The 27,719-nt window shown below is 42.1% G+C and overlaps 1 protein-coding gene across 1 annotated transcript; it reads right to left on the bottom strand.

Annotated features, from left to right (window-relative positions):
- Nucleotides 1-1,471: 1,471 nt before the first annotated feature.
- Nucleotides 1,472-27,433, bottom strand: LOC138980609 (nucleolar transcription factor 1-like). Its single transcript, XM_070353524.1, has 11 exons — nt 27,337-27,433; nt 25,614-25,786; nt 22,090-22,179; nt 20,094-20,246; nt 17,181-17,245; nt 16,038-16,140; nt 14,068-14,178; nt 9,747-9,838; nt 8,508-8,585; nt 6,191-6,368; nt 1,472-3,720 (listed from the first exon to the last, which is right to left on the bottom strand). Exons 1-11 carry the CDS (start codon nt 27,374-27,376, stop codon nt 3,658-3,660), a joined length of 1,146 nt encoding a protein of 381 aa, XP_070209625.1. The 5' UTR covers nt 27,377-27,433; the 3' UTR covers nt 1,472-3,657.
- Nucleotides 27,434-27,719: the final 286 nt, after the last annotated feature.

Here is a 27,719-nt window from a genome sequence, read left to right on the forward strand (position 1 = left end):
AAAGTGACCTTGACCTTGATCATATGTGACCAAATGTGTCTCATGATGAAAGCATAACATGTGCCCCACATAATTTTTAAGTTTGAAACAGTTATCTTCCATAGTTCAGGGTCAAGGTCACTTCAAAATATGTATACAATCCAACTTTGAAGAGCTCCTGTGACCTTGACCTTGAAGCAAGGTAAACCAAACTGGTATCAAAAGATGGGGCTTACTTTGCCCTATATATCATATATAGGTGAGGTATTGAATCTCAAAAACTTCAGAGAAAATGGGAAAAATGTGAAAAACAGCTGTTTTTTAGGCAACATTTATGGCCCCTGCGACCTTGACCTTGAAGCAAGGTCAAGATGCTATGTATGGTTTTTGGGGCCTTGTCATCATACACCATCTTGCCAAATTTGGTACTGATAGACTGAATAGTGTCCAAGAAATATCCAACGTTAAAGTTTTCCGGACGGACGTCCGGACGGACGGACGGACGGACGACTCGGGTGAGTACATAGACTCACTTTTGCTTCGCATGTGAGTCAAAAACTCTGAAAATAAGCCAAGGTCCAGGGGCCGCCTATGCCCCGGCGGGGTACAGGGGCAGAGCCCTGTTCGGGGGTACATGGGGGCAAAGCCCCCCCGGAAGGAAAACGAATGTTAGCATTTTAGACCAATAGTTCTTGTGTAAGCAAATAATAGAGAGGTCGAGGTTTTTCTTTTTGTTTCACTTTTGTGATTTCAACCATGTTTTTCTGGGGTCTCTGTGAGCATGGAGGTGAAGAGTCTTCACCCTCGGAATCGGATTTGAGCAAGTTTTCTTCGCTCTCTATTCCAAATTTTTTGAAAGAACAACGCAGCAAGGTTCGCGGAATCGAAAGATGTACTTTGAGACCAAACCATTCGATCGTAAACCAAGATGAATCACGATAAACGACCAAAAAAAGCGGAGCATCGGTTTTAGACGTGCGCTAATGGCGCCGGAAATACGGATATGGCTCTTCCGGACATTTCCTGTAGTTTCGGCTAAACTACGTGAAATGGAATAGAGAGACAATAGTATACATATAATTTAATTTACCTTTTTTTTGCCACGGACAATTTTTTATTTTCGCTGAAACGTAATTTCCTCTTTGCGGAAATCCGCGATTTCGTGAACAATTCCCATGCCTGGTTTCCACACAAATGGGTCGGAATCGGCCGCAGGGTCAGATCTAAAACAGATTCCACCTACTTGGGTCAGGGCCCAGACTTAGCCTAGTCATAGACCATTTATCCTGGACCGCCAACTAGCTCTCTCTCCGCTCTTTCTCTCTATTACGAGGTAGCGGCCTCTCGCATTTAGGAACCTACGCTTGCAAGCCTTTCAGAAATCAGGGGGACATGATTGATATCCGGTGTCGATTGTAAACATGGACGAAGTTGCCGAGGTAAGTTCTGAAAATGCTAAAATAAACTCAGCAAAAGTGCATATGGGACATGTTTTTCGATGAGTTTTGTTAAATTTTGTTTGGAGTTTTGGAAAATCCAGTTCATTGTCACCTCCCATTGTCACAAATAACTGGAGCGTGCTTTCTTTTCACTGTCTTCGAATCGCTGACCTTTCAAACCGGACGCTAAGCGCCCCTGAAAGGCGGCGTCGTAACCTCGAAGGGTCACGTGACGAGTTGGCGGTCCAGGCTATTTGGTCTATGGCCAAGTGTAACCCAGCACAGGCGTCTTCTTTTTGTTTAATACTAATTTTAACGTCTCTGGAATGACATGTACTGAAATACAACAGCGTAACAGCAGACTACACTGCAAAAGCTGCCATGAAGACTCATGGGAAGTGAAACATCCGTGAATTACCGATTGCTGGACTCTCTGAAGGCTGAAATAACAAGAAATTCCTAGGAGGTAGGAAAAACACCCCCGTCAAAGGGAAATAACCTTCTCAGTTGGTGGCAGTGACTGAGTGAGAATGGTTATTTCCCTTTGACCTGTATAAGTCCTTGTATAATTTTAATCCACCAATAACTCCCTAACCGTGTGTTTGACTGGTCCCAATTTTTGTAAGGACCGTCTCAGGAATGTATAGAACCTGTTCACCAAGTTTGGTGACGATCGGTCCGTTCATTCTTGAGATCTATATGCAAACACAAACAAACACCCAAACAACACATCGAGTGAAACCTATACACACCCCTATACCGGGGGTGTAATAATTCTTCAGGTATGTCCATACCCTCACACTTTCTTAGTTTGCAAAACTTTTTTTTGTTACAGGCAAAAGATTTTTGTGGGAGCAAGTCTAATTTAGAAAATATCTTTGGCCTTTTCGCAGAAAGCAGATCCCATAGCGTTTCTTTCTTTCTTTGGTGTTTAACGTCGTTTTCAACCACGAAGGGCGACGGGGAAAGAGGGGAGGTGGGATAGAGCCACTTGTCAATTGTTTCTTGTTCACAAAAGCACTAATCAAAAATTTGCTCCAGGGGCTTGCAACGTAGTACAATATATTACCTCACTGGGAGAATGCAAGTTTCCAGTACAAAGGACTTAACATTTCTTACATACTGCTTGACTAAAATCTTTACAAACATTGACTATATTCTATACAAGAAACACTTAACAAGGGTAAAAGGAGAAACAGAATCCGTTAGTCGCCTCTTACGACATGCTGGGGAGCATCGGGTAAATTCTTTCCCCTAACCCACGGGGGGGCCATAGTGTTTCAATTACCACTTTGGACAACTTATAAATCTGAACAACGAATGTTCTTGGCAGTGAAGTTTTATGCGCACATATCAGATACCATCAGAAGTACATTATAATTAGAAGTCGTTAACATGCAGTCGATGCATGGTGATACAATCTCCCATTTGGCTTTTCCCAAGAGCTGATGTTACTAAAATGGGTTATTTTTGGAAATCGTACACCTAAGTATTTGATAATTATGCAACCCTTTGATAAATTCAATCTTAAATACATCACTCAAAAAAAGTTTGGAAAGAATTTAAATGAATAAAATACAAGAATTAGGAGTTTAGAAAATAAAATAAAAAGTTGACAAATTCAAAAAAAAGTTTCATAAAAGTTCGTGCCTGCTAAGAGATTCAAAACTGTGACCACCACAGTAAAGAATTTGCTGTTGGGCACTCTACTGATTGAGCTTATCCGGCTCACTGTCCACGGGGGCGAAAATAAAAAAAATGTAACTTCAAATATATGAAGAGGGATGCTAACTTATAAAATCATATACCTGAAGGTACCGTCTTAAAAAGGGAAAATGCTGAAGTGTATCCGACACTAAAATAAAAATACCTTTCTTTCCATGTCGACTAGCTTGTAGATCCGTCCAGGATAACAACACGCTTACACTCGGACACATACTAAAAATCAACACTCTGGCTGCTTTCTGTGCAGAATCACAATTTCTGCTGAATCATATTCGTAACAAAACCTAAAACCGAAGTCAACCCGAAAAATAAATTAAACAAACATTTCCCACTCTCCACGGAAAGTAGTCATTAGCATGATTTTGGGTAGAGGTTTCCGTGCAAAGATGCTCTTCTTCATTGTAAAAGGCTCGACTGAGTACAAGTGACTTTCATGATGGTTAACACGGGAATGAAGGTATCTTTAAACAGAAAATAACAAATGATGGTTTTATTCCGAATCCATGCTGATCTTTTACTGTGGCCTTCGTATCTTTAGGCTCTCCTCAAACTCCGCTAACTCTTCTTCTGTCAACGACTGAAATTAAAAAGAAAGTCCTTGTTATACTTCCAGTCATTCTTCTCCAGAACAAATCAGTTTCAGACACAAGTGAAGGAGCAATCCAACTTCCTCATAGTTCTAGTGATACACACAACAGATAGAACGTCATGGCTTAAACAAATCAAAAAACAAGTGCAAATATAATGGAATAAAACCAACAAAACTTTTTAAAAAACAAGAAAAATAAACAAGGGCAAATATAATGGAACAAAAATAAAAAAAGTAACTTACTGATTTTACTTTAACCCAAAACATGATTTATTTTTGTTTAGTCTTTTTGTGTAAAGTCAATAAACATCAAAGACAGTTGCTCGTCATACACTGCTCGTAGCTTTTTGAGGTATTTCTTCTGCTTGTCACCCACCCGGCTACTGAGTAGCTTTTCCTGTAAGTAACCGCAAAACTCACCTGTTTCAACTCTTCCAGTTGCTTGTCATACACTGCTCGTAGCTTTTTGAGATATTTCTTCTGCTTATCACCCACCCGGCTACTGAGTAGCTTTTCCTGTAAGTAACCGCAACACTCACCTGTTTCAACTCTTTCAGTTGCTTGTCATACGTTGCTCGTAGCTTTTTGAGGTACATGTATTTCTTCTGCTTGTCACCCACCCGGCTACTGAGTAGCTTTTCCTGTAAGTAACCGCAAAACTCACCTGTTTCAACTCTTCCAGTTGCTTGTCATACGTTGCTCGTAGCTTTTTGAGGTATTTCTTCTGCTTGTCACCCACCCGGCTACTGAGTAGCTTTTCCTGTAAGTAACCGCAAAACTCACCTGTTTCAACTCTTCCAGTTGCTTGTCATACGTTGCTCGTAGCTTTTTGAGGTACATGTATTTCTTCTGCTTGTCTCCCACCCGGCTACTGAGTAGCTTTTCCTGTAAGTAACCGCAACACTCACCTGTTTCAACTCTTTCAGTTGCTTGTCATACGTTGCTCGTAGCTTTTTGAGGTACATGTATTTCTTCTGCTTGTCTCCCACCCGGCTACTGAGTAGCTTTTCCTGTAAGTAACCGCAAAACTCACCTGTTTCAACTCTTCCAGTTGCTCGTCATACGTTGCTCGTAGCTTTTTGAGGTACATGTATTTCTTCTGCTTGTCTCCCACCCGGCTACTGAGTAGCTTTTCCTGTAAGTAACCGCAACACTCACCTGTTTCAACTCTTTCAGTTGCTTGTCATACGTTGCTCGTAGCTTTTTGAGGTACATGTATTTCTTCTGCTTGTCTCCCACCCGGCTACTGAGTAGCTTTTCCTGTAAGTAACCGCAAAACTCACCTGTTTCAACTCTTCCAGTTGCTCGTCATACGTTGCTCGTAGCTTTTTGAGGTACATGTATTTCTTCTGCTTGTCTCCCACCCGGCTACTGAGTAGCTTTTCCTGTAAGTAACCGCAAAACTCACCTGTTTCAACTCTTCCAGTTGCTCGTCATACGTTGCTCGTAGCTTTTTGAGGTACATGTATTTCTTCTGCTTGTCTCCCACCCGGCTACTGAGTAGCTTTTCCTGTAAGTAACCGCAAAACTCACCTGTTTCAACTCTTCCAGTTGCTCGTCATACGCTGCTCATAGCTTTTGGAGGTATTTCTTCTGCTTTTCCTGTTAGTAACCACAAAACTCGCCTGTTTGAACTCTTGCAGTTGCTCCTCATACGCTTCTCGTAGCTTTTTGAGATATTTCTTCTGCTTATCACCCATCCGGCTACCGAGTAGCTTTTCCTGTAAGTAACCGCAAAACTCACCTGTTTGAACTCTTCCAGTTGCTCGTCATAGGCTTCTCGTAGCTTTTTGAGATATTTCTTCTGCTTATCACCCATCCGGCTACCGAGTAGCTTTTCCTGTAAGTAACCACAAAACTCACCTGTTTCGACTCTTCCAGTTGCTCGTCATACGCTTCTCGTAGCTTTTTGAGATATTTCTTCTGCTTATCACCCATCCGGCTACCGAGTAGCTTTTCCTGTTAGTAACCACAAAACTCGCCTGTTTGAACTCTTGCAGTTGCTCCTCATACGCTTCTCGTAGCTTTTTGAGATATTTCTTCTGCTTATCACCCATCCGGCTACCGAGTAGCTTTTCCTGTAAGTAACCACAAAACTCACCTGTTTCGACTCTTCCAGTTGCTCGTCATACGCTTCTCGTAGCTTTTTGAGATATTTCTTCTGCTTATCACCCATCCGGCTACCGAGTAGCTTTTCCTGTAAGTAACCACAAAACTCGCCTGTTTGAACTCTTGCAGTTGCTCCTCATACGCTTCTCGTAGCTTTTTGAGATATTTCTTCTGCTTATCACCCATCCGGCTACCGAGTAGCTTTTCCTGTAAGTAACCGCAAAACTCACCTGTTTCAACTCTTCCAGTTGCTTGTCATACACTGCTCGTAGCTTTTTGAGATATTTCTTCTGCTTATCACCCACCCGGCTACCGAGTAGCTTTTCCTGTAAGTAACCGCAAAACTCACCTGTTTGAACTCTTCCAGTTGCTCGTCATAGGCTGCTTTTAGCTTGTTGAGTTTTTTTAGGTATTTCTTCTGCTTGTCTCCCAGCTGTTTCCACTTCTGACCAAGTGCCATCATCTTCTCGGACAAAGAGCCCTCAACACTGCTGTACTTCTTACTCACGAACAGCGCGAAAGCTGACCTGTAATGTATCAAGTTGAAACAGTGTTGGCATAGCGCAGTATAGTGACCATGACGTGACCTGTATTACAGGTCACGTCAGTGTATCAATGCATGGGTGGGAGCCGAAAATATTGCCAGGACTGAACATTTTGGAAGGCCGGGGTCCAGGGGCCGCCAAGGCTCCGGCGGGGTGCAGGGGCAGCGCCCTTGCTGGGGGGTCTAGGGGGACAGCCGAAAATGAATTTTAGCATTTTAGGGAGGATTTAGGTGGCCTCTCCTGACATTAAATTTTTAGAACAAACAAGCTTTTTGGAGATGCATAATATATACATCTTGTAAACTTGAAGGTTTTTGTAACTGACCAGCTGCAGGTAGGTGGACTGAAAGTAGTGTGTGAACACAACAGAACCAATTCTGTCTGTTTACCATCGCATGAAAGCAGGAAAGAGATCGTCGTCAGATTGAATTACAATAACATTAACATGCTTCCATTTGAAACTTTGAGGTCGTCATCGTGGATTGACGCCCGACCAAAGGTAATTGGCTTCAAAAGGCTTCAATTACCTTTGGTCGGGCGTCAATCCACGATGACGACCTCGAAGTTTCAAATGGAAGCATGTTAATGTGTAATTATCATCAACTAAGATGCCACATTCCCCAAAATGACATGACATAAAATCGGTCTGGGACATGGTGAAAGGTGGCTGACCTGGCACAACCACATCCACAAGCCCAGTGTAAACAACAGCTGCCAGGGATAAACAATGAAAAATAAACAAAAAAAGTTGCCAAATTCTTCCTGGGACAGAAATCCGTCTAGGACGGAAGAAATCCCACCCCTGATAATTTTAATTACAATTTTCAGATTTTTAATGACCAAACTATTTATTATTTTTTAAGCCTCCAAGCTGAAATGCAATACCAAAGTCCGGCCTTCGTCAAAGATTGCTTGACCAAAATTTCAATCCATTTTATCAAAAAATTAGGGCGTGACAGTGCGGCCTCAACTTTCACAAAAAGACGGATATGACATCATCAAAGACATTAATTTTATCGAAAAAATGAAAAAATGTCTGGGGATATCATACTCGGGAACTCTCATGTAAAGTTTCATGAAGATTGGTGTGGTATTTTTCTCTGAATCGCTCCACACACACACACATATACACCATGACCCTCGTTTCGATTTCCCATCCATGTTAAAACATTTAGTAAAATCTTGACTAAGGCCAAAAAAAATAATAGGTGTGGTTACGGTAACATAGCCAAAACAAGAAGAGCAAACGCTCGATCGAGTCACTTTCGCAGTTCTGAATATTATATGAGGCATCAGATGGACAGGAAGAAATTGCTATTCACAACACAATGAGTCACGTTCACATAAAATTTGAGCCCGGTCACTTTTATAGTTTTCGAGAAAAGCCCAACGTTAAGTTGTGTGTTGCCGAACAGAAAAGGCTAGTTATCTCCCTTGTTTTTCTGATAACGTTCGTAAAAGGCTACAGATGTAAATACTTTGATGTAAAGAATAATCCTACAAAGTTTCAATCACATCCGATGAACTTTGTCAAAGATATAAAATGTCTAATTTTTCCTTTGACGCTGACCTGTGACCTTGAAAAAGGTCAAAGGTCAACGAAACCATCGTTAAAGTGTAGAGGTCATTGGAGGTCACGACTAAACAAAATATGAGCCCGATCGCTTTGATAGTTTCCGAGAAAAGTCCAACGTAAAGGTGGTGTCTACGGACGGCCGGCCGGCCGGACGGCCGGCCGGACAGACTAACACTGACCGATTACATAGAGTCACTTTTTCTCAAGTGACTCAAAAATAGGGTAGGAAGGTAGGCAATCACTTTTTTTTTTTAACTTTTTTTTCTAATGTGTACAAATTAAACCTACTTGACAGGGAAATAAGTGTGCGACTCGGGCGCTTTCGCTTTCATTGCGTTTTCTGCACTCGTTTACTTGTTTTTTGGGGTATTTTTTTGACAAATGTAATAAAAAGTTATAGGGTCGGCCCCCAAAAATAGGGTAGGTCGGGTTACCGTAACCACACCTATTTTTTTTTTAGGCCTAAATGTAAAAAGGAAGAGAAAAAAATGAAAATAAACAATGACATTTTTTGGTATAAAACACAAAGCAAAACCTACTCTCACCTTGGCGGTTTTTTAGGGGCTCCCGGGAATTTGTTCTTCACCGGTACTTTCTTGGGTCCATTCTTTGACTGAGGACTTCTGGAGAAAAACACTACACTATGAGTACTTAACTGACCTGGTGTGTATGTGTGTGTGTTCTTGTGTGTGTGTGTGTGTTTGTGCATGTGTGCTTGTTGTGAGCATTTGTCTGTTGTATGTGTTTGTTTGCGTGTTTTGACTGTGCACTGTGCTGTGCTGTGAAAAAATGTGATTCTTTGTATTTTATACAAGCATGTATATGTGCTCTTTCATGAGTATTTTCCTTTTCATTTGAGACAAATTGAATTAGTTGTATATATCGTGTTGTGTTTTTGATTGAACTTGTAAACTGAACTTGTAAAGCGCTTCGAGCTGTGGAAAAGCGCTACATAAATGTCCATTATTATTATTCATTTACACTCAACACCAAACCATCCCACCGTCATCTCAAGTTGAAAAGGGTGCCACACTTCAGAAACATTTATGAATATGAGGCAAGACAAAAATGTCCTAAACTGGACAGACAAAAACTCAAAATCAAATCTCAAACTTTATGTGATGAAGATAATGATAGATTTTTTGTTTGTTTGTTTGCTTAACGCCCAGCCGACCACGAAGGGCCATATCAGGGCGGTGCTGCTTTGACATATAACGTGCGCCACACACAAGACAGAAGTCGCAGCACAGGCTTCATGTCTCACCCAGTCACATTATTCTGACACCGGACCAACCAGTCCTAGCACTAACCCCATAATGCCAGACGCCAGACGGAGCAGCCACTAGATTGCCAATTTTAAAGTCTTAGGTATGACCCGGCCGGAGTTCGAACCCACGACCTCCCGATCACGGGGCGGACGCCTTACCACTAGGCCAACCGTGCCGGTTCCTATAGGTAGTAGTATACAGGGGAACCTCCCTCTAAGACCCCGGAGCAAATTTAAATCCCCCCGTTTTTAAAAATGTTCTGTTCATAACCGCTGTAAATTTATCCCCTATTTTAAGACTCCCTGCCTTTAAGGACATGATTTTCCACAAAAGCGGTGTATGGCTGCCCAAATGTTTGGGTGAAAACAATCGTACATGCAAAAACCCACTTGTGCGAAAAACATGAGTGAATGTGGAAGTTTCAGCCCATGATCGAAGAAGACGAAAGACCTGATTCTCACATTTGGAAGGCCCTAAGAGGGGGGGATTCCACTGAAGTGGTGAAAAGTATCATACCCATTGATGGCTGCCTCGGCACGTGTGAGAAGGACTTTCTTCATCGGTGGCTCAAAGTCGGGGTGTACTGTCTGATACTGGCGAACCTCCTCCTGCAAATGATAGGCAAATAATAGACATCGCCTTCCTTAGGGAAGGACTGACAGTATTAATAAAAAAAATAAAAAAATTTCCCTTGTCCCGGTGTGCTCTCACACCACCCCGTCTCTGCTTTCACTGCTCCATCCACATCTGCAGTTTCGTTCCGCTGCCAGACTTGTTGATTTTACAGACACTCTAGGGAGGGATGTTGGGTCGCTGCGGTGGGCGATGACACTGCACTGCTGCTGAGTCACTTAGACAGTGTTCAGTAGTGGTTCTGTCCCAAGCCAACGGACGCAGCCCACTACCTACTATGCCCCCTACTAATGACATTTACTGTTAAGTAGCGGAGCCGGACTGAGTGAGCATTCCCCTCCAGAGAGCAGACTGCCACTATGTCCCTCCGTCAACCCCCCAGAACATCACACGTTGAAGACTGACAGCAGAACTACTATTCAGGGAAGGATCGGACAGGAACACCGAGACCAAGGTCACCATGATAGCTCCAGGCATGAAGGGCCACAAGGGCCAGGACAATGTATAATTTTGGATGATTAATGAGATGAGGATGATTATAATGATGCAATGTGACAGGACGTCAATCAGGCCTTAGAATAGTGCTGCACCTGCGGTGTTGGTCACGTAATCAGAACCTGAGCACCCTCAATGTTGCATTCGTCAAGTGAATGACACTTGGCTGTGCAAATCCCAGCCTTCCCATAGGAACAATAGCACTTCCACTCTGGGTAGGAGCCCGCCGTAGCCCGAAAAACCCACATGACTCTGATGGGATTCGAATCCACCTCCTCCCGGCCCGCAGCCCAATGCACTAATCACTTGCGCTACCGGGGCCGGTCGTCTTAATAATTTAAGGGCAGGTGGGCCAGTGCAAAATTGACCAAATCGTTCAAAACACTGTTTTGGGTATTTTAGCAGATTATGTTTCCATAACATACCTATCATCCATGTGTGTCGGTGTTTTTGTCAAAAGTGTCCTATTTATCTGTCAAAAAAGACAAAATGTGAACATGTGTGGCATTGATTGTCTTCTGTAGTCGATATTCCCCCGCCAAAAAATGTCTCATTTCAAAGGCTAGTTACGGCTTTGTCCTCAGCAAAACAGTGCATTCACGACATACGAAACTGCGCAGCAGCTCTTGACCTATAACATGACATCAGTGTTTTGATGAATGTTCCATTCACTCAGCCACTTGTCCGTTGCAAAGGCAGCAATCGTAATCGAACGGAAATGTCCTTATTTGGAAGGTACTCGACATCCATTGGTTCGTTTCATAAACCGAAATCGGGAACCAGTTTACTTTGTGAGTGCGCATGCTCAGCTTAAGAATTTTGCATACGGAAACAACCGAAGAGACTCTCGGCCATGACGGGAACACCCGAAGTTCACTCGGTTTTACAACATCCTGGTTACACATCAAACGATCGGTGACAACCGAAAGCGAATTTTTCCTTGAGAAACAACCTTTGATACGATAACAATGGCTCGAAATAAGAAAGAGGACAATGTCTTTATTAGTTCGGTTAGCAACAACAAGTAGTTCCGCTGGTACTAGGCCAAAGTTTGGATTCTGTCGGTGTTTCCGATACAGAGGAAAGCTTTGATCTCCACGCAGATCCACAGGTCGCCATTTCCGAACACGCCATGCAGCACACTTTTTACGTCTCGGCACTGGCTTGCTTTGCGCTGAATTTGAGTCAGTTTCTGTGCAGTATCTCCTCGACAAGCAAGTTGAGCATTTGCTACGCAAAAAAAACAAAAACAGGAGAAAGTATCCAACATCAGTCAGATTATCGGTAATGTTTGCTGGGCCTGCCATTTCCCGAACGAAACTGGATCAGCAACTGTTTGTATCAATCTGCACTTTCGTAAATTCCGTCACTGTCTTGACGAACTGTGTCATTTTCTTCACCGCGATACACAGTTCATTGCGAAGAGCTTCCTCAGTAAATCGTTCAGATTCCACGTACGATTTGTTGTCAAAAAACAACTCAAACGAAAGTTTCAAACTCATCATCCTCCATCTTGCTTGTCGAAGCACCAAAGTACTGTATCGATGTAAAAACAAAAGCAGAAAACTTCGAGGAAACCAACAAATCGACGAGATAACTGAAGGAAATAAGTCTCGTTCTGGCTCAAGTAAGTTACCGTTAAAAATACCGTTATTCTCGCATGCAAATACAAACGAGAATCGGGTCATTGATACACGTTTAGCGCTGGGGCAGTATCCCCATGCTGGTTGACAGAGGGAAAGAAGGGATGGACGCATAAATTCTCTGCTGGCGTGCTAAAGGCTAAGTAGTTTGCAATTCAAATAAACTAAGCTGTTCATTCATAACACAGTTTTGTCCTTGTGTGTCTGTTTCAATAGTGTTTCTGTGGTGTTCAATCTTCAATGTCGTTTTTCTCAGTTCAGCCATTTTGCCTACGGTTACGTCTTGGGTTACGCGATTTCTCTGGCTGTAATTTAGCTAGAGCAATATTTTCTTTTGTAGTTTGTGCAGAATATAACATTCTGGGGGATTACGAAGGGATTTTGCTGAAATTTTATTATAGTCATATCCAGATTATTTCAAAAAATAATTTCGCAAGCGTTACCCTAAAGTTTGACAGTTGTAACAAAGAAGTGTTCCTAACTCCAAATATAAATATAATAAACAAGATCTGCTTCGTAATCCCCTAGAGCATACCCAGAAGGATAAAATAAAACAATAATTAGAAGTGTGACAATCACATCTGATGAAAATCCGTGTATCTCCTGTACTCCACTTTTGTCTGTATTTTGACTGTTTTTGTCGCGTAAAACAAAAACCAGCAACCGAAAATACAAAAAGTGACTATTCTTTGTCATCATTTGTTCATTTCTTTAATAAAATAACATTCAGACACAATAAAACATTCAAAATTAAAAAAAAGGTAGTGCACTGGCCCACCTCCCCTTAATACATCAGGGTAACCAAAGGCTGATACTAATTTAAGATGTAGAATGATATATGCAAAGACAAGTTTTGTTTTGTTTTGAAAAGTCTTCTGCTTTGTTTCTATCATCATTGGCCTTGAGACAACATTATTATGTGGTAAATAATATGTATGTTTTAATCTTAACATGTTAAATGCATTGATTTTTGAAAAGCGGCTGTCAGGGATTGAGTGAATTTCTGGTATTTTACTGCAAAACAAATCTAATCACACCAGAATTAAAATCAGCAATTGGTCAGACATTTCTGTAGATGTTTCAATTGACCAATATTTTCCTGACAAATTTAACTTCATCACTCGGTTTTAGACATGGTATAGCTGACAGACATAACAGCGAGAGCAAACATTTGTACTGGTGAAGACTTGGAAAAAAGCTAGCATAATCACTGTGCTCCGATTTGAAAATTGAAGGAAAAGTTGAGGAGACATGCCGACAAATGAGAAGGTGCTATCCAAGCTAGCCAACAACGGACACAGGGTTGATGTTGCTTCCTTACTCAGGGTTTCATTTACTAGTGCGCCCTGCGCCAATGGCGCATTAGTTCTGAAAATGTCCCATCACAATTCCCTTTCCCGGAAAAAATACGGCCCCTCCGTAACAGCAGGCATGCCTGTGATGATGGCCACCTGCTCCTTATGACCGCCTGAAAGGATCCTTAAGGGAGTTAATATATTATTCACCTTGCCATAGCGACCACCTGTTTATAATGATCACTTTTGGTCGGTCTCTTATGTCATAAACAGGTTTGAATGTTTACCATAATAAACACAATACACATCTATAGACTTTTAACAAATAGTGTACATAACGCAACAGAGAGATAATCTTCTTCTTCTTCTTCTTCTTCTGGGTTTGTGGGCTGAAACTCCCATGTACACTCATGTTTTTGCACGAGTGGAATTTTACGTGTATGACCGTTTTTACCCCGCCATTTAGGCAGCCATACGCCGCTTTCGGAGGAAGCATGCTGGGTATTTTCGTGTTTTTCTATAACCCACCGAACTCCGACATGGATTTCCGTGCGCACTTGGTCTTGTGCTTGCGTGTACACACGAAGGGGGATAAGCCACTAGCAGGTCTGCACATAAGTCGACCTGGGAGATCGGAAAAATCTCCACACTTAACCCACCAGGCGGCCGCGGCCGGGATTCGAATCCTCGACCTTCCGATTAAGAGGCCGACGTCTTACCACCCCGCCACAGCGTCCGTCAGACAGATAATCATCGTTGAAGTGTTCTTACCTCATAGTCTGTCACCGCAGCCAGAGCTCTGTCGATCCATTTTTTCTTTTTCTCAGGGCTGAGTTTTGTGTACTTCTTCCTCAGCTTTTTGCGTACGTCTCCATAGCTCAACTGTCAGACAGAAAACAAAACTATGTGAATGTTGTTGGGCGAGGCCTGGCTGGAATTCTCTCACCTGTAATGTTCTTTCTTTCTTTATTTGGTGTTTAACGTCGTTTTCAACCATCCAAGGTTATATCGCGACGGGGAAAGGGGGGAGAGGGGATAGAGCCACTTGTCAATTGTTTCTTGTTCACAAAAGCACTAATCAAAAAATTGCTCCAGGGGCTTGCAACGTAGTACAATATATTACCTTACTGGGAGAATGCAAGTTTCCAGTACAAAGGACTTAACATTTCTTACATACTGCTTGACTGAAATCTTTACAAAAATTGACTATATTCTATACAAGAAACACTTAACAAGGGTAAAAGGAGAAACAGAATCCGTTAGTCGCCTCTTACGACATGCTGGGGAACATCGGGTAAATTCTTCCCCCTAACCCGCGGGGGGTGCCTGTAATGTAATTTGAACGCAAAAAGAAACGCTGCTCCACAATTGCTTGTTTCGTTCATGGGCTGAAACTCCCACCGCTTTTGACCGTTTTCACCCCGCCATTTAGGCAGCCATACGCCGCTTTTGGGGGAGGTCCACAATTGTTTCTGTAGAGAATTTGTTTTTCTCCCGTCCTAATTTTCTCTCTACAAAAAACAGCCGCTTTCTTCAGGAAAACAATCGCTATCCCCAGAAAACTGGGTATCTGAGGAGAGCTCTCCAGTCTGGATTTCAGCAGTGCTGTGCAGGAATATTACTGCAAAATGTCTTCATACCAATAGGCCTTAATTCACATGACTGTTGTCTCATAAACAGACCTGTTTACCAACACTTTGACTTTGGTGTACTTTTCACCGAGATTCAGCGTATTTTCAAAATATTGAGAGTATTTTGCAACTCACAAGAAACGTTCATGAGCTATTGCTTCAATAACATTGTCCGTTTTCAGAAGTGGAACTTTTAGGCGTCACTGTTTTACGCTTCGACATTTTCGTCTACGTGCTGGACTCGACGACAACAATGGAGGCAGATAAAATCTCGTCATATCACGTCTCACGTGATTACATTGACCAATCGTCAAAGCTGGATTTTATCCACTGGGCTAATACGAGAACAGGTTTGGCAACCTACTTTCGATTTCTTCTTCTTCCATTTAGTGATGACGATCAAACTTGACTTTTTTTTTACGATCGTCGTATTTGTTTCTCTCCAAACATATTGGTCGTATCCTTGGCAACTTTGCGTACAAAATACAGTGAAGTCGTATGGGTAAACAGGTCTGCATAAACTAATCATATATATTATATATATATATCACTATATTGTGGTCTTTGGGGTCAAAAGATTTGAGATCACAATATATCCAATCCGAAAAAAAAAAGAAAAAAAAAAGTTTTGTTTTATTAGGATGTCTAATGTCTGGGTTTTTAACAAGAATTTGAATTGGATGGATACTGTGTGAGATTTTCTTGGTGTTGTGTGAGAGGCCCGTTGGTACACGTCTGTCTGTTTTCTGTTAGTTCTAGTTGGAGTTGATATGCACCAGTTGACTGATGTGCGATGGGATGTGAAGTTTGAGGCGTGCTGTACAAGTCCACAAGAGAAAATGTGCTTCTTCACAAAGCAAAACCAAAACGGCAGACACATACCCCACCCCCCAATTTTGTTTTGAAGGTTGGTCCTGTTTTTTTTTTAGGTCCAAGAGGTCGTCGCGATATAGCGGAATTCGCGATTTAGTGGACTGCGATTTAGTGGAAGTCCCCTGTACATGTACCTGCCCTTACCCTGTTTCTTTTCTTATCTTTGTGTGTTTATTCCCCCTGAAAGGTATAACTATACAAATTTGTGGATGTCAAGCATTGTAAGATAGCACCAACCTCTGGGTGTTTTTCCTTGTAGGACTTTCGCTTGGATATGACGTACAGGCCAAAAGGACTTGGTTGCTTAGGCCGTTGGTTGTTGAACTCTGGGTGTTGCTCCCTGTGGCGTTGACACAAACAAACTCTTGTCAATAGGTCAGATCATCATTCCATGCATACTTTCTTCACACAAAAAATGAAGAGCCAGTGTCACGAACTGAAAACTCTGCCTGAACAATCCCTCTCAATGCGGTCAATGCGCATGCGCTAACATGGGGAGATTAATCAGGTCGTGAACAACCAAACCCTAACCCTAACCCATGGTTCGTTCGGTCAAAGGGTCGCATTTTTTAAGTCTTAAGATTGGCGCATGCGCTTTGAGAGGGATTGTTTAGCAGAGGTTTTAGTTCGTGACACCGGACAAGAAAATGTTCCAGTGTTTGTCGTGGAGACATTTTGCCACAGTGCATTATTTCATCGAGGCGACACCTTTTAAACACAAACTGATGCAGTGAAGCTGTTTTTATTTTGTTAGCATGATGCTGCCTGGAATAAGACTCTCATTAGTCTTAAAAAAGAATATGGGTACTCCTTAAACCTAAAATACTCACCAGGCTCCGAAGAGATTAAGCATGGGGTGAAGTTTACACATGTAAAGTGATTTTGGGTGTAAAGTAACGTACGGCCACTAAACACCCTGGCAGGCACTGATTATAGACATCTGACTCGCCATGTTTGTGGTAACAGTAGTACCAAACACAAGACTACATGACTGCTGAATTTTAATGGGAGAAATAACTCAGGGGAGATTCCATGATACTTATTGTATGTGTTTTGGTGTAAATGTAACATACATACCTCAAGTGCTCGAGGCACTATACTGACCCCCCCCAGGCGGCCCATACCAATAAAAACAGTTTTATTCTGCTAAAAAACACATATCCTTCCTTACCCACAACAACATTAATAAGATAAAGCAAGTCTAAAAAATGGTGTTTGTGTAACACTTTTTGGACACACTGACAGATTCCTGGCCATACATTTGTTTTTACCAACGTTGAACTTAGTTTAAAGAGAATATATATGCCTCTTGCATGTATAGTTTGCCATGCTCCAAATACATTTCCACAGAAAGCAACTGTCCAGGAAAAACATACTTACAGGAACCTTTCATTTGCCTCTTCAAACTCTTGCCGTTGTTTGAGGTAGCTGTTCAAATACTTGCTCTGAAAGAATAAAATGTTTTGAACAGACAGTCATACATGTATGCTACATGTGTAATCAATAACCATGGAAACAGGTTTTATACGAGCATTATCCAATGAGTTATCAAAACACAAACAAACAAAAACAAAAAATACACACACACAAAAACGCCAACATTTTCAGGTGTTCATGATCCATCAACATCTGAAGAGGTTAACATCTTTATTTACACTCAATGAAACTCCCCCATAAAGAAAAAAAACAAACCCAGACAAAATGATTGAAAATCAGGTTTAAGAAGTGAGGTTACCTTAAAAGTTGAGAAATATTTACAGGAGTTACAAACAGAAAATCTGAAAACAAAAACTGTGTGTATGTATGTGTGTTTTGTTTGTTTGTTCGTTCATGGGCTGAAACTCCCACGGCTTTTACGTGTATGACCGTTTTTACATACGCAGCTGTCGGAGGAAGCATGCTGGGTATTTTCGTGTTTCTATAACCCACCGAACTCTGACATGGATTACAGGATCTTTTTCGTGCGCACTTGGTCTTGTGCTTGCGTGTACACACGGGGGTGTTCGGACATCGAGGAGAGTCTGCACACAAAGCTGACTCCGAGAAATAAATCTCTCGCCGAACGTGGGGACGAACTCACGCTGACAGCGGCCAACTGGATACAAATCCAGCGCGCTACCGACTGAGCTACATCCCCGCCCCGTATGTGTGTTTAAAAGAGGGGTTCCATTGTACATTATAACGGCAACAGTACAAGGAAACTCCCTTTTATGACCTCCAAAAATCGGAGAAAATCAGGTCTTAACAAGAAGGGCAAAGCCCATACGACTCACATGCTTTACACATTTTTCCTACCAAAATACATGTGACCTTGACCCAAGGTCAAGGTCATCCAAGGTCATGCAACACAAAGCTGTTAATTCAAGACATAGGAAGTACAATGGTGCTTATTGGCTTTTCTACCATGAGATATGGTCACTTTTAGTGGTTCACTACCTTATTTTGGTCACATTTCATAAGGGTCAAAGTGACCTTGACCATGATCATATGTGACCAAATGTGTCTCATGATGAAAGCATAACATGTGCCCCACATAATTTTTAAGTTTGAAACAGTTATCTTCCATAGTTCAGGGTCAAGGTCACTTCAAAATATGTATACAATCCAACTTTGAAGAGCTCCTGTGACCTTGACCTTGAAGCAAGGTAAACCAAACTGGTATCAAAAGATGGGGCTTACTTTGCCCTATATATCATATATAGGTGAGGTATTGAATCTCAAAAACTTCAGAGAAAATGTGAAAAATGTGAAAAATAGCTTTTTTTAGGCAACATTTATGGCCCCTGCGACCTTGACCTTGAAGCAAGGTCAAGATGCTATGTATGTTTTTTGGGGCCTTGTCATCATACACCATCTTGCCAAATTTGGTACTGATAGACTGAATGGTGTCCAAGAAATATCCAACGTTAAAGTTTTCCGGACGGACGGACGGACGGACGGACGACTCGGGTGAGTACATAGACTCACTTTTGCTTCGCATGTGAGTCAAAAAGGAGGGAGTCTTAAAATGAGGGTAATATTCCAGAGGTTAAGAACAGAGAGTCTGAGAAAACAAGGTCTTAAAAAGGAGGGAGTCTTAAAATGAGGGTAATATTCCAGAGGTTATGAACAGAGAGTCTGAGAAAACAAGGTCTTAACAAGAGGCGAAGCCATCAAGGCTCACGTAAGAAATCGACAAACAGTAACACAAACTCAATCACTCCGTCACACACACACACACACACACACACACACACACACACACATACACACACACACACACACACACACACACACACACACACACAGAGAAAGAGCATAGGTGAAACTGTGCAAGAAAGCGAGACACTAGATCTAGATCTGTCTGTCTGCATGTAGCCTACTTACAAGGACACGACTGCCAACTAGTCTCGGCGCGCTCAAAATAATAATGACCGAGACTGTCAGTACTTCCTTCGCGTGACGTATAACCCTCTTACGTCATAATGTGACGTCAATGTAATGTGACGTCTTCAAATGTTAGAGTTTCTACCACAGACATACACACGCACAGACGCACGCACGCACGCACAAACGCACAGACAGACAAAGTTACGATCGCATAGGCTACACTTACGTGAGCCAAAAAGGAGGGAGTTTTATAACGGGGGTAATTTCACAGAGGTTATGAACAGAACGTATGAGAAAACAAGGTCTTAAAAAGGAGGGAGTCTTAAAACGAGGGTAATATTCCAGAGGTTATGAACAGAGAGTCTGAGAAAACAAGGTCTTAAAAAGGAGGGAGTCTTAAAATGAGGGTAATATTCCAGAGGTTATGAACAGAGAGTCTGAGAAAACAAGGTCTTAAAAAGGAGGGAGTCTTAAAATGAGGGTAATATTCCAGAGGTTATGAACAGAGAGTCTGAGAAAACAAGGTCTTAAAAAGGAGGGAGTCTTAAAATGAGGGTAATATTCCAGAGGTTAAGAACAGAGAGTCTGAGAAAACAAGGTCTTAAAAAGGAGGGAGTCTTAAAATGAGTGTAATATTCCAGAGGTTATGAACAGAGAGTCTGAGAAAACAAGGTCTTAAAAAGGAGGGAGTCTTAAAATGAGGGTAATATTCCAGAGGCTATGAACAGAGAGTCTGAGAAAACAAGGTCTTAAAAAGGAGGGAGTCTTAAAACGAGGGCAATATTCCAGAGGTTATGAACAGAGAGTCTGAGAAAACAAGGTCTTAAAAAGGAGGGAGTCTTAAAATGAGGGCAATATTCCAGAGGTTATGAACAGAGAGTCTGAGAAAACAAGGTCTTAAAATGGGGGTTCCACTGTACTGACACGTTTAGCTGGGTTCAAGGCCAGCCATTTCTCCGACATGTGTTTGGCCATTTCCACGACACTCAGGTCAGGATGTTTAGCCTTCTCCTTCTCCCTGTGATCACGATAGAACTGAAAGAATGCCGTCAGTGGCCTGGTTGGCTGATCTGGGTGCTGCACACACACAAGTACAACAAGTCGCGTAAGGCGAAAATACAACATTCAGTCAAGCTGTCGAACTCACAGAATGAAACTGAACGCAATGGAATTTTTCAGCAAGACTGTATACTCGTAGCATCGTCAGTCCACCGCTCGTGGCAAAGGCAGTGAAATTGACAAGAAGAGCGGGGTAGTAGTTGCGCTGAGAAGGATATCACGCTTTTCTGTACCTCTCTTCGTTTTAACTTTCTGAGCGTGTTTATATTCCAAACATATCATATCTATATGTTTTTGGAATCAGGAACCGACAAGGAATAAAATGAAAGTGTTTTTGAATTGATTTCAAAAATTTAATTTTGATCATAATTTTTATATTTTTAATTTTCAGAGCTTGTTTTTAATCCAAATATAACATATTTATATGTTTTTGGAATCAGAAAATGATGAAGAATAAGATGAACGTAAATTTGGATCGTTTTATAATTTTTTTATTTTTTTTTACAATTTTCAGATTTTTAATGACCAAAGTCATTAATTAATTTTTAAGCCACCAAGCTGAAATGCAATACCGAAGTCCGGCCTTCGTCGAAGATTGCTTGGCCAAAATTTCAATCAATTTGATTGAAAAATGAGGGTGTGACAGTGCGGCCTCAACTTTTACAAAAAGCCGGATATGACGTCATCAAAGGTATTTATCAAAACAAAAACAAAAAGTCCGGGGATATCATTCCAAGGAACTCTTATGTAAAATTTCATAAAGATCGGTCCAGTAGTTTGGTCTGAATCGCTCTACACACACACACGCACAGACACACACACACACACATACACCACGACCCTCGTCTCGATTCCCCCTCTATGTTAAAACATTTAGTCAAAACTTGACTAAATGTAAAAATGAAGGTATGATAGGCAGACCTGGGAATCCCAGTTTTGTACTTGGAAGTTTCAATAAGCAAACTTCGTGTATTTTCAGAAAAATGAGCGTACTCCACAAATCATTTGAACATCCATGATTCAAACATGTTACACATGCGTCCGTTTCTGTTCACCAATACATTTAAAACAAATGCTTCTTTCAATCAATGTTTACTGACAAAAACTGTAATCATCAGCTTTGGGATGCGCTTGTAAAAAAAACCTAGTCTGGGAATTTTTCTCGTCGTATTTTTTTCCACTGACCATACTGCTTGTATTCTAGACTATCATGCGTACAAAATAAGGCAAAATCCACCATACTTGTGGTGCGTTTTCGACATAGACCATTTATCCTGGACCGCCAACTAGTTCTCTCTCCGCTCTTTCTCTCTATTACGAGGTAGCGGCCCCTCGCATTTAGGAACGAAGAGAGGTACAGAAAAGCGTGCTATCCTTCTCAGCGCAACTACTACCCCGCTCTTCTTGGCCTTTCAGAAATCAGGGGGATGTCATATCCGGTGTCGATTGTAAACATGGACGAAGTTGCCAAGGTAAGTTCTGAAAATGCTAAAATAAACTCAGCTAAAGTGCATATGGAACATGTTTTTCGATGAGTTTTGTTAAGTTTAGTTTGGAGTTTTGGAAATTCCAGTTCATTGTCACCTCCCATTGTCACAAATAACTGGAGCGTGCTTTCTTTTCACTGTCTTTCAAACCGGACGCTAAGCGCCCCTGTGAAAGTCGAGCGTCGTAACCTCGAAGGGTCACGTGACGAGTTGGCGGTCCAGGCTATTTGGTCTATGGTTTTCGAGCAAATCGTGCCGCGTACTTTTACAGTAAGGTACAGAGGATTCCCAAGATTCTTCAAATTCAACAGAAACTCCCCCAAAATGGTCAGATCAATGGTATCCCTTTCACCAATCACTATAAATTCACTAACCTTGATGATCTTGTTCCTGGACTTCTCAGGATGTAACACGATGTCTTTTGCGTCCTTCACCACCTCCTCCAGCGTCCGGAACTTGCGAACCTGTTACATGGAGACTGACTGTTGTCAACGATACCAATAAGCTTTCTTTCTTTCTTTATTTGGTGTTTAACGTCGTTTTCAACCATGAAGGTTATATCGCGACGAGGGAAAGGGGGGAGATGGGAATGGGGAAAGGGGGGGGGGGGGGAGATGGGATAGAGCCACTTGTTAAGTGTTTCTTGTTCACAAAAGCACTAATCAAAAAATTGCTCCAGGGGCTTGCAACGTAGTACAATATATGACCTTACTGGGAGAATGCAAGTTTCCAGTACAAAGGACTAAACATTTCTTACATACTGCTTGACTAAAATCTTTACAAACATTGACTATATTCTATACAAGAACCACTTAACAAGGGTAAAAGGAGAAACAGAATCCGTTAGTCGCCTCATACGACATGCGGGGTGCAGAGAAATAAGGATGTGGAAAAGAAGACTTTTGGTAAGTGAAATAAAGGTGATGGATCCAGTCAGGTAGAAATAAGACAACAAGAAAAGAATTGGAAAACTGCAGGGAATAGTAGGGAGAGTTTTCTTGGAAGGAAATATAGGTGAAAGGACTGGTAAGGCAGAAATAAGACAAAAGAAGAGAAGAAACAGAACCGTTAGTCGCCTCTTACGACATGCTGGGTAGCATCGGGTAAATTCTTTCTCGTCCCAACCAATATGGGACTCCCCCTAACCCGCGGGGGGTATACCAATAAGCATAAGGATAAGATTTTATATATAGTCCTGTGAGGTTACCCTTATGGAAATTCTGGTTGCCTTCTCACTAGGGAAATCGAGCTGCTAGTGCTGTACATTTCCACGCTACCAATTTTGTTCTCCTTTTTTTCTGAATGCGTTTCCCTGAGACTTTCGCTGTGAACTTGTGTTTTTAATCGTGCGCATGCATGTACACGGGGGTGTTCGGACACCGAGGAGAGTATGCACAAAGTTGACTCTGGGGAATAAATCCCTCGCCGAACGTCAGGATCAAACTTACGCCGATAGCAACAACTAGTTTTGAAGCCAGCGCCGCTACCGACTGAACTATTGCTCCGCCCTCAATCATGACTCTTTTTGCAGATGTTGGGTGAAAACTCTTCTTTTACACTTATAAAATCAAATGCACCCAGACTTAAGATATCAGTATCACAAATTCACATAAAAATGGTAAATAAGAATTGAAGGCTTAAGTTAAACTTAACGTTAAACTCTAGAAATCGGAAGATTAATATAAATTTTGACTCAGATTCTGGCTGTTCTAGTGCAATGCAGACAGACTTGTGTGAGAGAAACAGAAAGGTACTTAGTCAGCAGGGTCCGCTAGGTGACAACCAAGATCATGTGTATAGATCTACCTGTAAAGGATCAAGATAAAATGTAAACTTGTAACTAGTAAGGCAAACATGATCTTGACTATCAATAACCTGAGCAGCAGCAGGATACAGTGAAAAAAAAACCTTTTTACGACCTCCACAAATCTGAGAAAATTCTTTCTTTCTTTATTTGGTGTTTAACGTCGATTTCAACCACGAAGGTTATATCGCGACGGGGGAAGGGGGGAGATGGGATAGAGCCACTTGTCAATTGTTTCTTGTTCACAAAAGCACTAATCAAAAAAATCTGAGAAAATCGGGTCTTAAAAAGGAGGGAGTCTTAAAATGGGGGTAAATTTAGAGGATATGAACAGGAAATTAAAAAAAAACTAAGGTCTTAAAAGGGGGGTTCCACAGTAGTGCAGTGATCGCGCTAGGTATTTTTCAAACCGGTATGACGTCATGAGCTGGCTACAAGGCTCTCACGAAAATCGGTAAGCTTGCCAAAGCAACCAGTAAAAGACAAACAATGACTTACAATACATTAAATCAATGTTTATCAATGTCAGTGATATGCGGACGTTTTTTCTCTCCCCCCCCCCCTTCAAAGCAACTGTCCCACAACTTGACAGTGACACATCAGCAGCCGCTGTGAGAGAGAGAGAGAGAGAGAGAGAGAGAGAGAGAGAGAGAGAGAGAGAGAGAGAGAGAGAGAGAGAGAGAGACTGAGAGAGAGAGAGAGAGAGAGAGAGAGAGACAGAGAGAGAGAGAGAGAGAGAGAGAGAGAGAGAGAGAGAGACTTCCGAAATAAAATAGGAAAGCAAATAGTAATCACGCAACTGGAAGACTTACTCACTAGTTACTTACTGTTACAGTTTCACTTTCGCCTCACAATAATCAACTGTATGTAGACAAAGATCTAAGCTGGTGTGAGTACGTGATTTCCCGGTATGATGCTATGTCGGCTATAGTTAGACGCCGTCCCTTATTGTCTTTCAGTTTCTCATAAACTGAAAGATTTTACGATGGACCGGGAACCGAAAGAAATGGCGCGAAAAGTATGATGTCTGATGTCTGTGTGTGTAGATCTTTTTCTCGGCGACAAGAAAGATTTCTCCGCTCCCTGATCACCTACATTGCTCAAATAATCTGCTAGCAAATACTTTAGATCTGGCACAATCGTACTGAAAGACATTTCGGAGTTCGCCTCCTTGTTATTTTTGACGTCATGTTTGACACCTTGACATCAAGTGTCATCAATGGAGACATAATCGCAACATTGTAGCGCTGTCACAACAAGCCATCCAAATCTCTCTCTCTCTCTCTCTCTCTCTCCTTTTGTAATAAAGTTCTGAGTCTGAGTCTCTCTCTCTCTCTCTCTCTCTCTCTCTCCCCCTCGTACTGACAAACGATTTTTGGCTCACGAAGTGTAGCCTATGCGATCGTAACTTTGTCTGTCTGTGCGTTTGTGCGTGCGTGTGTGTGTGCGTGTGTGTGTATGTCTGTGGTAGAAACTTTAACATTTCCGAGTCTATGTGTGAGTGGTTATCCAAGACTATGGATAAAGCTCGCATAAGATTACGTCACGGTCAAAAGTGTTTGACGTCAATTAATGCATCATGACGGCATGCCTCCCTGTCGTCTTTCTCTCTCGCGTGGTGTGTGTGGTCTCGGTCATTGTTTTTTTGAGCGGGCCGAGATTATTTGGCAGTCGTGTCCCTGTAAGTAGGCTACATGCAGACACAGACAGATCTAGATCTAGTGTCTCTCTTTCTTGCACAGTGTCACCTAAGCTTACTGTGTGTGTGGGTGTGTATGTGTGACGGAGTGATTGAGTTTGTGTTACTGTTTGTCTATTTCTTACGTGAGCCTTGAAGGCTTCGCCTCTTGTTGTAATTATTTTTTGACCGGTCAAACCAAATAACAATCGGTACGTCTGACCGACATCCACTTCTTTTTCCGGTATTGGCGAATCTTAACCGGTAAAATACCGGAAATTACCGGTAAACGCGATCCCTGTAGTGGAAACCTTTTCATGGTTTTATCTGGAGCTTTGATATTTATGGAAAATTGTAATTGATGCATAAACAAATCTTGTAAGTTGTACGCTGTGTGGGAAGCCCTGCTTGCTTACCCCGGAGTTCAGTGAAGCCCACACAGCCTGACACTGCTCAGCTGTACGTCCCTCCACTCCCACACTCTCCCAGTCCACTTTGTTGCACCTGGTCGTGTACGACTTCTTGTCATGTTTAGGGCACTGGTCTTCGAGTGCCTGCAGCAGCTGTAACTTTTCTTCATTGCTCCAGTCTATAACAGACAGAAAAACAACAACAGATAATTCAAATGCCTGAATTTGTTTGTTTGCTTAACGCCCAGCCGACCACGAAGGGCCATATCAGGGCGGTGCTGCTTTGACATTTAACGTGCGCCACACACAAGACAGAAGTCGCAGCACAGGCTTCATGTCTCACCCAGTCACATTATTCTGACACCGGACCAACCAGTCCTAGCACTAACCCCATAATGCCAGGCGCCAGGCGGAGCAGCCACTAGATTGCCAATTTTAAAGTCTTAGGTATGACCCGGCCGGGGTTCGAACCCACGACCTTCCGATCACGGGGCGGACGCCTTACCACTAGGCCAACCGTGCCGGTAAATGCCTGAATGAACACATACATGTCATCGTATGCCAATTGACAGTGCAGTCACGAATTGTGTGGGATGTGTTTCTAAACTAAAGGCATGTTTGACTGTATTAAAACCATCTATACAACCCCTTGCATGTTCATGATGGCAATTTGAGGCGTTTAAACTTAAAAACAGCAAGTGATGCTGCAACGCTTGTAACTTGAAAGGCAGATTAGAGTCCTTTAGGTGGTGCCACTCTGCATGGACTCTGATGTAGAACGGATTCCTACTGTTGCGTTAGTCGTTACCGTTATAATATAAAGGCAAAAGCTATGCGCACTCCGAGTATATACAGGATCGATGAGTCTGTACACACTCCGGCAATGAAAAGCTCTGTTACAAATCTGTAGCCAATGAAATGCCCCCTAACAAGTCGTTCGGAGCGGCCAATGAAAAATCAGTCTGACGTATGGACTTTCACTATCTCTTTTTCGGAGTGTCGAGAGTTGGCAAATTACGTACATTCAGTGATTCACATAGTATACAACCGTTTCTAGGTCGATACACACTCTAAGTGTGTTCCAAACTTCGACAATAAACTGCCATGAAGCATCAGTTTCGTGTGTGTGTGTGTGTTTGTTTTTGTCTGTGTTTGTTCCCAGCGTACTCGGATACCATGAATCGAAAGTGAAGCGTACCTTCGCAAAATGTCGTCGAATGATGCTCCGAGTGTTGATGCGGTTCAGTGTCGAAAATGTATATCATACGTACAGCAAAGGCCGTGCAACATCAGATTGTTTTCGTTTCTTTGTATTCTTATATAATATAATCAACTGCTCTCGCCTCTGCCTTCCTATCGCAAAGTGGTGTCGAATGGCAAATTCGCTTCGCAACCAGAAGTTAAAGCCGGAGTGTATACAAGATTCTGACCCCTTTATACACTCCAGTGCGTATAGCCAGTGCGTAATATAGGCCTAAATGTCCTTCTCCTACACTATCGTCCTTTTTAGCTTGTTTAATGTTCATAATCAAACCGAGGAAAGAACGCAAAAAAGCTTGAAATAACCATGAACAATCTCTAGAGAGAGAGAGAGAGAGAGAGAGAGAGGGAGTGAGGGAAGGAAAAAGACGCCTTCAAAGCTCTACAAATACGAATGCATACGGTGCATCACTTGCGTGGTCGTGCATTTGAACGTTCGCATAGTTTACAATGCCGACTGGTGACCAACCTGCTTCTGGAAGAACTTCTTGCAACTTTCTTTTCACCATCCTATCAACAACGTCTAGTACAAAACCACGCGTACCGCACGAGTTCCGGAAATTGCAATCGTGTCTTGGAAACAGAATTTACCGAAACAGAAATATTTCTCCCGGTTCGCAACAGCGCAACTGCGGACTGGGAAGGATGGGATATAGTCGTGTGTGTCACGGTGTGTGTGTGTGTGTGTGTGTGGCGGGGGAGGGGGGGGGGTAAATTGAACAAGGCGAATATCTTAATAGTTCGTGCAACAATTTTTTATGTTACTGGTGATTGTCAATGATATTTGCATAAGAAAACATGATGGCGCAACGACTAGGCAACGGAAGGATCAGTGAGAACTTTTGAGGACTG

This window comes from Littorina saxatilis, linkage group LG11 (assembly GCF_037325665.1).
Source record: "Littorina saxatilis isolate snail1 linkage group LG11, US_GU_Lsax_2.0, whole genome shotgun sequence".
NCBI classification, from domain to species: Eukaryota; Metazoa; Mollusca; class Gastropoda; order Littorinimorpha; family Littorinidae; genus Littorina; species Littorina saxatilis.

Coding starts and splice junctions, on each gene's coding strand:
- LOC138980609 (XM_070353524.1), bottom strand. CDS start 27,376: ATGGTGAAAAGAAAGTTGCAAGAAGTTCTTCCAGAAGCAG. Junction 22,180..25,613: donor GGGCTTCACTGAACTCCGGG/GTAAGCAAGCAG, acceptor TCCATGTAACAG/GTTCGCAAGTTCCGGACGCT. Junction 14,179..16,037: donor ACAAGGAAAAACACCCAGAG/GTTGGTGCTATC, acceptor TCTGTCTGACAG/TTGAGCTATGGAGACGTACG.